Source organism: Heptranchias perlo, chromosome 5 (genome assembly GCF_035084215.1).
Source record: "Heptranchias perlo isolate sHepPer1 chromosome 5, sHepPer1.hap1, whole genome shotgun sequence".
Classification (NCBI taxonomy): domain Eukaryota; kingdom Metazoa; phylum Chordata; class Chondrichthyes; order Hexanchiformes; family Hexanchidae; genus Heptranchias; species Heptranchias perlo.
The window spans coordinates 120299739-120312732 of NC_090329.1; the positions used below are offsets into that span (position 1 = coordinate 120299739).

The 12994-nt window shown below is 41.7% G+C and overlaps 1 protein-coding gene across 1 annotated transcript in view; it reads right to left on the reverse strand.

Annotated features, from left to right (window-relative positions):
• Positions 1-7614: 7614 nt before the first annotated feature.
• The window catches only part of plb1 (phospholipase B1), a 142513-nt gene continuing 137133 nt past the window's right edge, over positions 7615-12994 (reverse strand). The window contains exon 58 of the mRNA XM_067985133.1: positions 7615-9906. Coding sequence (XP_067841234.1) covers positions 9643-9906 — 264 coding nt within the window. The 3' untranslated portion in view covers positions 7615-9642. The remainder of the gene's footprint in view (positions 9907-12994) is intronic.

Consider the following 12994-nt stretch of genomic DNA (forward strand, 5'->3'; position numbering starts at 1 on the left):
GTAGCACCACTACTGACCGAGCTGGCCGAGTCCTGAAGGACATAGCTGCTAGACTGGGCCTGCGGCAGGTGGTGAGCGAACCAACACGAGGGAAAAACTTACTTGACCTCGTCCTCACCAATCTACCTGTCGCAAATGCATCTGTCCATGACAGTATTGGTAGGAGTGACCACCGCACAGTCCTCGTGGAGATGAAATCCCGTCTTCGCACTGAGGACACCATCCAACGTGTTGTGTGGCACTACCGCCGTGCTAAATGGGATAGATTCAGAACGGATCTAGCAGCTCAAAACTGGGCATCCATGAGGCGCTGTGGGCCATCAGCAGCAGCAGAATTGTATTCCAGCACAATCTGTAACCTCATGGCCCGGCATATTCCTCACTCTACCATTACCAACAAGCCAGGGGATCAACCCTGGTTCAATGAGGAGTGTAGAAGAGCATGCCAGGAGCAGCACCAGGCGTACCTAAAAATGAGGTGCCAACCTGGTGAAGCTACAACTCAGGACTACATGCATGCTAAACAGCGGAAGCAACATGCTATAGACAGAGCTAAGCGATTCCACAACCAACGGATCAGATCAAAGCTCTGCAGTCCTGCCACATCCAGTCGTGAATGGTGGTGGACAATTAAACAACTAACGGGAGGAGGAGGCTCTGCAAACATCCCCATCCTCAATGATGGCGGAGTCCAGCACGTGAGTGCAAAAGACAAGGCTGAAGCGTTTGCAACCATCTTCAGCCAGAAGTGCCGAGTGGATAATCCATCTCAGCCTCCTCCCGATATCCCCACCATCACGGAAGCCAGTCTTCGGCCAATTCGATTCACTCCACGTGATATCAAGAAACGGCTGAGTGCACTGGATACAGCAAAGGCTATGGGCCCCGACAACATCCCAGCTGTAGTACTGAAGACTTGTGCTCCAGAACTAGCTGCGCCTCTAGCCAAGCTGTTCCAGTACAGCTACAACACTGGCATCCACCCGACAATGTGGAAAATTGCCCAGGGATGTCCTGTCCACAAAAAGCAGGACAGATCCAATCCGGCCAATTACCGCCCCATCAGTCTACTCTCAATCATCAGCAAAGTGATGGAAGGTGTCGTCGACAGTGCTATCAAGCGGCACTTACTCACCAATAACCTGCTCACCGATGCTCAGTTTGGGTTCCGCCAGGACCACTCAGCTCCAGACCTCATTACAGCCTTGGTCCAAACATGGACAAAAGAGCTGAATTCCAGAGGTGAGGTGAAAGTGACTGCCCTTGACATCAAGGCAGCATTTGACCGAGTGTGGCACCAAGGAGCCCTAGTAAAATTGAAGTCAATTCGAATCAGGGGGAAAACTCTCCAGTGGCTGGAGTCATACCTAGCACAAAGGAAGATGGTAGTGGTTGTTGGAGGCCAATCATCTCAGCCCCAGGGCATTGCTGCAGGAGTTCCTCAGGGCAGTGTCCTAGGCCCAACCATCTTCAGCTGCTTCATCAATGACCTTCCCTCCATCATAAGGTCAGAAATGGGGATGTTCGCTGATGACTGCACAGTGTTCAGTTCCATTCGCAACCCCTCAGATAATGAAGCAGTCCGAGCCCGCATGCAGCAAGACCTGGACAACATCCAGGCTTGGGCTCATAAGTGGCAAGTAACATTCGCGCCAGATAAGTGCCAGGCAATGACCATCTCCAACAAGAGAGAGTCTAACCACCTCCCCTTGACATTCAACGGCATTACCATCGCCGAATCCCCCACCATCAACATCCTGGGGGTCACCATTGACCAGAAACTTAACTGGACCAGCCATATAAATACTGTGGCTACGAGAGCAGGTCAGAGGCTGGGTATTCTGCGGCGAGTGACTCACCTCCTGACTCCCCAAAGCCTTTCCACCATCTACAAGGCACAAGTCAGGAATGTGATGGAATACTCTCCACTTGCCTGGATGAGTGCAGCTCCAACAACACTCAAGAAGCTCGACACCATCCAAGATAAAGCAGCCTGCTTGATTGGCACCCCATCCACCACCCTAAACATTCACTCCCTTCACCACCGGCGCACTGTGGCTGCAGTTTGCACCATCCACAGGATGCACTGCAGCAACTCGCCAAGGCTTCTTCGACAGCACCTCCCAAACGCGCGACCTCTACCACCTAGAAGGACAAGGGCAGCAGGCGCATGGGAACAACACCACCTGCACGTTCCCCTCCAAGTCACACACCATCCCGACTTGGAAATATATCGCCGTTCCTTCATTGTCGCTGGGTCAAAATCCTGGAACTCCCTTCCTAACAGCACTGTGGGAGAACCGTCACCACACGGACTGCAACGGTTCAAGAAGGCGGCTCACCACCACCTTCTCGAGGGCAATTAGGGATGGGCAATAAATGCCGGCCTCGCCAGCGACGCCCACATCCCGTGAACGAATAAAAAAAATAAAAATAAATAAACTCAATGACCTATCATGGGATTTATATGATGCCCTCCTTAACAGGGGTATCTAACTGATTTTCTCAGCACCCACAGAAGGCAATGCTTGTTTCATTGCAGATATAAATACAGGTGCCATGCTGTTTGGCACAATGGACTCTCATGTAGTACTAAAATGATTTACACACAGGAAATTAATTTGATATGCTCCTGATACCTGTTGATTGGATAATGAAGATGAACTTGTACATACTATGTATTGTGCTGATTGATTATGAGAAGTGGTTATTTTGTTTGGAATGCTACCCTCACACACAGGTAAACTCACATACTTACACACCCATGTTCACACACTTTTGCTTGAGTCCTTTTGCACAAAAAAACTGCATTACAAAGGGATCACTCAGAAATTCTTTTGCATTAACAATATTTGGAATAATCAGGCATGTGTGTACTGGTTGTTAATTGGGATTTGTGACTGAGGTCATTTTTTCCAGAAGGTCAAAGCCAGTGACTCAACTTATTTATTATTCGGTGGGTCACACACTTATTAAAAATAAACTATAACCCAAACATATCCCTCAGTCCACTTTTTAATTTTGCAATACAATAAATAAATTTTACTTAATTCCTGTAAGTTGATTACAAGATTTATTTGAGCAGTTCAGATAATATCACAAACTTCAAGGGTAGCAACTGTATTAAATTCATTGACAGGAAACAAGTATTATTCATAACATTGCTATGGAATAGTGACTTTCTAATATAAAATATATTAGCACTGATGTTATGCTGACAGTGGCTGAATCCATTGTAGTTTCAGGTTTCTTATTAAAAGTAGTGAAGCATGTCAGAAGATCTCACCAAAGTATTATTAGGCTGCTTTGTATTGCAAATTACAGGAAAATTCTCTATATATTATTTACATCTCTTGTATGGGGCTACATATTGCTGCATAAATTTGTGTTATTCAGTGGTATCTTCATTAATGTAACTAAATGAGTGAGGACGGGGACTAATTTCTTACTCTAATCAGTCAGTAGACAATGCTGGTAAAAGCTTGAAATATATCTTTATCTAAAGATTTATATAGCATTTATACAGCACTTTTCACAACCTCAGGCCATCCCAAAATGTAGGAAACACGGCAGCCAATTTGCGCACAGCAAGCTCCCACAAATAGCAATGAAATAAATGACCAGATTATTTGTTTTAGGTGTTGGTTAGGGACTAAATATTGGCCAGGACACTGGGAAAACTCCTCTGCATTTCTTTAAATAGTGTCATGGGATCTTTTATGTCTACATGAGAGGGGCTTTGGTTTAAAGTCTCATCCAAAAGACGGCACACCAACAGTGCAGCACTCCCTCAGAACTGTACTGAAGTGTCAGTCTATATATATATATATATATGGATATCCCATTGTGTTGCTCACAGTAAGACAGACAGGAGCATTGTACCATGTAATACACAATGTATTATTTTGCTGCTATTGTAGACCTGTGTTTAATCTGGCCTGTCCTTTTAGGATCACAAAGTAATAGGCTGGATTTTCCTGTGAAAACAATGGCAAGGGTAACAGGGCTCACCGTTATTTCTGTGCAAATGGTAGAGCAACTTCTGGCGACCACACATGCGCAGTTAAACACGGAAATCTGGAAGCTGCAATACCAGATGCAACCCTCCTCCATAAGTTGCGCGAAAACGACATCTTGCAGGCTGGCTCTCTGTTCAAATGAATGGAATGGCATGGAGTTCCTGCACTGACCTAATGGATGTGAACTAATCATAGAATGATTCTATGATTCCGTGCCGGCTCTCTGCAAGAGCAATCCAGCTAATCCCCCGCTCTATCCCCGTAGCCCTGCAAATTTTTTCCTTTCAAGTACTTATCCAGTTCCCTTTTGAAAGCCACGATTGAATCTGCCTCCACCACCCCCTCGGTTAGTGCATTCCAGATCCTAACCACTCACTGTGTAAAAAAAGTTTTTCCTCATGTCACCTTTGGTTCTTTTGCCAATCATCTTAAATCTATGTCCTCTGGTTCTTGACCCTTCTGCCAATAGGAACAGTTTCTCTCTATCTACTCTGTCTAGACCCTTCATGATTTTGAATACCTCTATCAAATCTCCTCTCAATCTTCTCAGTTCCAAGGAGAACAACTCCAGCTTCTCCAGTCTATCCATGTAATTAAAGTCCCTCATCCCTGGAATCATTCTAACAAATCTTTTCTGCACCCTCTCTAAGGCCTTCACATCGCCAAAAAATGGTATGTCAAGTCATTTTAAGTCTAAGCGTGGTAAATCTTAATGACTACCCAACAACCTCCTTGACACTTTTGCTAGTGTGGAGTCTTATTCCTTCAGATTTTAATTGTTGTTGGACATTTAAAATTTTTTTATTTTTATTTTTAATTTTTTTACTTTTTCTTTCTGTCTCTTTTATCTCTGTCTCTTAATTCAATATTTCTTACCCTCTCTTTATTTTGCTTTCTGTACCAGATTTGACATTGAATTCACTTTTCTTACACTTCCTGGTTCAGTCTCTGCATGGCTTTTTAACATCCTTCAAACTGATTGGTTATGGGGAGACACATTTGTTTGCCTCGTTCACATAAGTCACAGATACGCGTTGGATTGAGCACCCCATGAGAGTAATAGATCTGCCACTAATGTGATTTATTAATATTGCCCAATATTGCCCAATGCTTTGTTGCTGATTGTTAATCTGTAACAGAATGAAGCTTTAGGGTAAATTCTGCAATTCTGCACTCCCAACAGAGAAGCCAGACTTGAAGGGGCACGAGTCACCAATGGGGCTACAACATTGTAGCCTTAATTCTCCAATCTGCATTCCCTATGAGATTGGCTCCCCATTGGGACTGTGGGATCGTAAAATGTACTGTATTTGCAGTAGGTTATAAATTTACCAAAAGGACCCATATTCGATATAGTACAGAATAATGTGTCAAGTTACATGTACATGTGACACACCATACAACATAGGATGGAATAATGTGTCACGTCACATATACATTGTTGTTTTAAAGCATGCTCTCAAATATCATTGTTTCCATACTTAATTTTCCATTTAATTTCCTTGAAATGAATAAAATATCAAACACCCCAAAGTAAATACACTAGGGTATAACAGAACTCCCATCCCCACCATTACTCATAATAAATATTACTAACACTTCTTATTGTCAGTAATTGCAATATATTTTTCCAGACTCTAATTATATGGTGGATCATTTTAATTACTAATGTTTAGTCAATCTCTGCTGCTCTCCCCATTTCAGTCCTTTATGGGCCTTTCTTATTTGGAAGTGGGTAAGAGTGAGTTGCAGATTTCTTTAGTGAATTTGCCAATAATGCTGTCTTATGCTTTGGTTGGTAGGAAATACAGAGATAGTGAGAAGTGGACTACCATATGCCCTGCCACCAACATGATGTTTGAGTATGCAAAGATTATAGGAGAATAGGAACAGGAGTAGCCCATTCAGCCCCATGAGCCTACTCCGCTATTCAATTAGATCATGGCTGACCTATAACTCAACTCCGTTTATCAGCCTTAGCTACATATCCCTTGATATCTAACAATAGGTTAGGAGTGACTGATATTTAGATTTTCCATGGGTTCATCACAAGCGCTAACCTATTTGAAGTTGGGGTTGGTGGTGGGGGTTACAGGCTGGTGTAAAAACCTTTCATGAGTCCAACACCAGGTCTGCTCTGTTCTAGCTGAGGTTGGCTTTGGTGTTGGGTTTGTGATCCAGCTGCAGATTGAAATATAGACCCTCTATCAGTTCAGCCGCTCTATGCTGGGTTGGGGTAGTTTACTGTTGGGGAAAAAGATGTAGCATGTCTACACATTTAGTACCAGCTCCGGTCTTTTCTCATCCAACAGACCATTTGCTGGGGGAGGTGGGGTGGTGGGTGGGGGGGGGGGGGGGGTGGTGGTGGTAAAGTGCAAGTTTTTCAGTTTTTTTCTCTTCATCCATTACGCACTACTGCTTGTTGGTCATTATACTAAGTAGCTGGCCTAAGAACAGGCAAAGCTCATTACCGAACATTCGACAGGTAGATCACAGGTTTGTGAACTGAGCAACCACAATCATACTACACTACTTGGACCAATGACATGTAAATAAGGATGTGGCAGAAAAATAATCTATATGCAGGAATTAATTTCAGAGCTAGAGCGGAATATAAATGAGATCCTGTTTTCTTCCCCTGGTAATACCTGAATCCTGTTACATGATCCAATATACTGTCAGGTCCTAGGTCACAAAGTCATTCTATCTTTAGTTGCATTGCAAAGTTTTTGCATCAAATTAAAATCACATCACACCAGTAAGAAAGTGAACTTTGGTTTTGTCTTTAAGGGGAAGCTAGATAAACACACGAGGGAGAGAGGAATAGAAGGCTATGCTGATAGGATTAGTTGAAGTAGAGTGGGAGGAGGCTCGTGTGGAGCATAAACACTGGCACAGACCTGTTGGGCTGAATGTCCTGTTTCTGTGCTGTAATTTCTATGTAATACTAACTACCCTGTAGAAGTTATAAATAATAGATAGTGAATTTAGGGCGGTAGTCAAATTCCGAGTTCAGATAAGGTGCTCGAGGATCTCAGGGTTTAGAGCCTCATTTGAACTAATTGGATTAGTGTAGTGTAATTCACTTATCATAAGATACATTGAACTCTATCTTTCCTAGAGCCTCTCGCCTGCGAAATAAAGCAAGGTAGATATTACTTGTCAGTAATAAAAACAGAAAATGCTGGAAACACTCAGCAGGTTAACGTTCACGCCGATGACCTTTCATCAGCACTGCAAGATGAAAGGTTGTCGACCTGAAATTCTGTTTCTCTCTCTCTCCACAGATGCTGCCTGACCTGCTGAGTGTTTCTAGCATTTTCGGTTTTTATTTCAGATTTTCAGCATCCATAGTATTTTGCGTTTGTTCTTTGTCAGTATTGCTTTTCGGTCCTTGTGCTTTAAAATTCTCCCTGACCAGCTTCATTAGGTTGAGGATGAATCCATCATGTCTTAGCAAGTAGCACCACCTGCTGGCCATTTCACACTTTTGTTGCATTATAGAATCAACAGTTCATTTTTAATGATGAAAAAAAATTTTGTAATCTTACGCAGTATTATGTTTAAATCATGGAAGACTCTGCACACAGGCACAAAATGAGAATGGTAGCATTTATTTTTATCAAATAAAAAAGTAACATCATTATTTTGTTTTGCTTACTTAGCAAACTCTAAGAATGAAGTAGTGTTGCTCAGGTTCGAAGTATTAGCTCCAGCTGTACAGAACCGATGGCCACATTTACTGTACCAGGAAATTGAGGATAGGCCGACCGAATGAAGGTTGAAACTGAAAATCATCTTTCAATATGTTTTCCGATCAACTTTCAGTCATAGGTCAAGTATATTATTTATTATTCTTTTCAAAATCTGTAAGAAAATTGCTTCCTTGAAAAAGAAACCAAATGGGAAGAGGCACAATGATGGAATTAGTGATGTGTGAAAGAGTGATAAGACATGACTACACCTGCCAGTCCCCAGATAGACCTGTCAAGAAATCTGTGATATATTTTGAGGCTATGGCTATTAACTCCTTAATATTAAATATCTGTTTGGGAATTGTTGGGATACGTTCAGACTGAAATGTTTAAATATTTTATGGGAGGAGGGGAAGCATTGGCCTGGTTACTATGTGTTAACATCGTAAATGCATTGTCAAAGAACGGTTTTGCGATTTTGCTACACATCGGGACTGTAGTGATTCTCCTCCCATTCTGACATAATGGTACCTGTGCAATGGAGCTGATGGCCTGTTATCTGGTGAACAGGGTTGGGGGTGGGAGCGGGGTGGGTGGAGATATGTGGATGAATGAATGTTATTTTTCATCAGGTTTCCATGGGCATATTGGGAACTTAGCATCCCAACCCTGTAGGACAGAAGATGGCATGGTTCCCTTCCCTGCCCCTTTTTTTAATAGGCAAGGTTCCCTCCTGTTTTAGGCGGAAGCTCCGGCTGCCAGGAAATCCCTCCTCCCCAGGAAAATCGGTTGACTTCCTAAACTGGCAAAACTGGATGGGACCAAATCATACCATTTTATGCCTGTTTCTCAGGTGCAAATGGGACTGTAAGGAGATGAAAATCCTCCCACAAAGGCATGCCAAATGGATGTAAAAGGACTACCATAAAGCAGGAAAATAACTTAAAATTGACAAAAATAGTCTCGGATTGGGTCTCGAAAAGGATTCATAAGACTGTTCTCCAGAATAGACCAATTTTGAGGCACACTCGATCAGTGGGCGGAGAAAAGGCAAATGCAATTTAGTACATGGAAATGTAAGGTTATGAGATTCGGCAGAGGGAAGGTTGATGTGGATTATGGGCTAAATGGTAATGTACTTGAGGTATCAGAGCAGTAGAGAGTTCCTGGTGTTTTAGTGGACAGGTCACTAAAAACATCAGCACGATGTTCCCAGGTTGCTAAAAAGCAAACAGAATGTTGGGATGCAGGGCAAGGGATATAACGTATAAATCTAGAGAGGTTATTTTAAAACTGTATTTGCGATTTCGCTACACATTGTGTCTGCAGTGATTTTCCTCTTCTGGAGTACTGGGTGCAGTTTTGGTCTCCCTATTTCAAAAAGGATATCCAGTTATTGGAGGGGGTACAGAGAAGGGCTGCAGGGTTGATCCAAGAACTTAAGGGAATGACGTATAAGGAAAGATTGATTACACTGGGTCTTTTTTCTCTTGAAAAGAGAAGACTGAGATATGATGGAAGTGTTTAAAATTATGAAAGGTTTGGACAATTTGGACCCAAGTAAGCTTTTCTGCCGTGTACAGCATTTAAGCACAAAGGGTCATAATTACAAATTAAGGACAACAAAAGAAAATAGGAAATGCATGAGGAATATTTTTACTAAAAGAGTGGTAAATATTTGGAACAGATGGGTGGTGGAACAAGAATCCACAATGGGTTTAAAGAAGGAACTAGACAGACTCTTGTCCACAAATGGGAACCAGGGTTGTTAGAAATGCCTCAAGGGAATACTGCGGATAAGTGGGCTAGATGGACTGAAGGCCTTCTCCTGCCTCAAACCGTTACTATGCTGCAGTGTATTTTTCCAGTAAAAAGCCAATTAAACAGTTTTTTAAAAAAGGTTTCTCTTAATAACATAAGTCCATATTTTATAGTTTTATTCCATTTAATTCAAGTGCTTTCTCGTCCTGTTTTCTGTATTTCCGGGATCTCAGCTTTGCCACGGCCAGGACCAGCGCTGCCCCTAAGACCATTCCAGCCACGGCTATTAGAACAGCAACCCAAACTCTTTGCTCTGCCATGGGCACTTTGTGAGTGACCACAGTAGTGGTCACTGCTGTTGGCGTAGGTTTTCTGGTCGTGTCTTCTGGTTCTACTGCACTGTTTCTACGTGTGAATAAATAAGGTGCATCCTAGAGGGAACATAGAGAGCAAATAAAATTTATTTGGACAACTCTATTACATTACATTTGTTTTAAATGGAGTTATTCCTGTATAAGGATGGGATATTATACAATCCATTACCTGATAAGGGCGAATGCCAGATGACATAAGAACATAAGAAATAGGAGCAGGAGTAGGCCGTCCGGCCCCTTGAGCCTGCTCCGCCATTCAACAAGATCATGGCTGATCTTCTACCTCAATGCCATTTTCCTGCACCATCCCCATATCCCTTGATGCCTTTAATATCTAGAAATCTATCGATCTCAGTTTTGAATGTACTCAATGACTGAGCCTCCACAGCTCTCTGGGGTAGAGAATTAAAGGCTTGAGCTATGGATGCTGGAGCACAAAGTGTCAGTGTGACAGTAAAATAAATAAACGAATAGTTGTCTGTATAGGGAGGTTGCATGTGTACTCAATATACCAGATTTGCATAACAATTACTTGTATTGGAATCAGAATTTAGATAGCCATCATTCACCCTTTAGTACACAGTCCAAACATTTTATAATAACTAATTAAACTGAAAGTTTTTTTCTAAGTACTCACCTGATTTATAGAGAAAAATATACATACAAACATTTTCTTTGATGTATTTTAGAAAAATAGCAATGTTATTACCTAGTTTTCCACACTGCTTACTGCTGTGATATGAATTTTGGTTTGACAGGACAGTAGTTAGAAATAACATAACTTTAACAAATCAAAGAGCTGTAACTTGCTTTTGGGTTCAGATGACTGCCCAAAGAATGAAGGTAAAGCACAAAAGGCAACTAAAAGTCATCTGAACCCTGATATGTGTTACAACCTTATGACGTGTTCTATTCTTAAGATTGAAGGCAAATGTCCATTGTGTGGCTGATGAGGATCTTGATGCTTGAAATGACAGCTAAGGGACGCATCACCTGGCTGCCGGGTATGCAATCCAGGTGGTTATATATTTGGGTTCCAGGCCTACCTTAATTGAGCTGCAGAGAAGCCAGCAGTTGTTGCTGAAACTTTGCACTAGAAACTGGTAGAACCAGTGTTCAATGGGCTATGGTGCGTGTTTATGTTGTGATCAGTAGAATAGTGGCAATGCATTGGCATATTTTATGATGAGCTATGTTGCACACTATGTGTGAACTAGTAGTTGTGAACCGATACTACACATGTGTGAACTAGTAGTTGTGAACCGATACTACACATGTGTGAACTAGTAGTTGTGAACTGATACTACACATGTGTGAACTAGTAGTTGTGAACCGATACTTCACATGTGTGAACTAGTAGTTGTGAACTGATACTACACATGTATGAACTAGTAGTTGTGAACTGATACTACACATGTGAACTAGCAGTTGTGAACTGATACTACACATGTGAACTAGTAGTTGTGAACTGATACTACACATGTATGAACTAGTTGTGAACTGATACTACACATGTGAACTAGCAGTTGTGAACTGATACTACACATGTATGAACTAGCAGTTGTGAACTGATACTACACATGTATGAACTAGTAGCTGTGAACTGATACTACACATGTATGAACTAGCAGTTGTGAACTGATACTACACATGTATGAACTAGTAGCTGTGAACTGATACTACACATGTGTGAACTAGTAGTTGTGAACTGATACTACACATGTATGAACTAGTAGTTGTGAACCGATACTACACGTGTGAACTAGTAGTTGTGAACCGATATTACACATGTGTGAACTAGCAGTTGTGAACTGATACTACACATGTATGAACTAGTAGTTGTGAACTGATACTACACATGTGTGGACTAGTAGTTGTGAACTGATACTACACATGTGTGAACTAGTAGTTGTGAACTGATACTACACATGTGTGAACTAGCAGTTGTGAACTGATACTACACATGTGTGAACTAGTAGTTGTGAACCGATACTACACATGTGTGAACTAGTAGTTGTGAACCGATACTACACGTGTGAACTAGTAGTTGTGAGCTGATACTACACATGTGTGGACTAGTAGTTGTGAACTGATACTACACATGTGTGGACTAGTAGTTGTGAACCGATACTATACATGTGAACTAGTAGTTGTGAACTGATACTACACATGTATGAACTAGCAGTTGTGAACCGATACTACACATGTGTAAACTAGTAGCTGTGAGCTGATACTACACATGTATGAACTAGTAGCTGTGAACTGATACTACACATGCGTGAACTAGTAGCTGTGAACTGATACTACACATGCGTGAACTAGTAGTTGTGAACTGATACTACACATGTGAACTAGCAGTTGTGAACTGATACTACACATGTGAACTAGCAGTTGTGAACTGATACTACACATGTATGAACTAGTAGCTGTGAACTGATACTACACATGTGTGAACTAGTAGTTGTGAACTGATACTACACATGTATGAACTAGTAGCTGTGAACTGATACTACACATGTATGAACTAGTAGCTGTGAACTGATACTAAACATGTATGAACTAGTAGTTGTGAACTGATACTACACATGTATGAACTAGTAGCTGTGAACTGATACTACACATGTGAACTAGCAGTTGTGAACTGATACTTCACATGTATGAACTGGTAGCTGTGAACTGATACTACACATGTGAACTAGAAGTAGTTGTGAACCGATACTAGACATGTGAACTAGAAGTAGTTGTGAACCGATACTACACATGTAATGGTGAACGGTTGTTTTTCAGACCGGAGGGAAGTATACAGTGGTGTCCCTCCGGGGTCAGTATTAGGACACTGCTCCTTTTGATATATATTAATGACCTGGACTTGGGTATAATTTCAAAGTTTGCAGATGACATGAAACTCGGAAATGTAGTAAACAATGTGGAGGATAGTAACAGACTTAAGGAGGACATAGACAGACTGGTGAAATGGGCAGACAATATAAACTAAATGGTACAATTTTAAAGGCAGTGCAGGAACAGAGAGACCTGGGGGTGTATGTACACAAATCTTTGAAGATGGCAGGACAAGTTGAGAAGGCTGTTAATAAAGCCCAGGATCCCATATGCTTTTTAATAGAGGCATAGAGTTCAAAAGCAA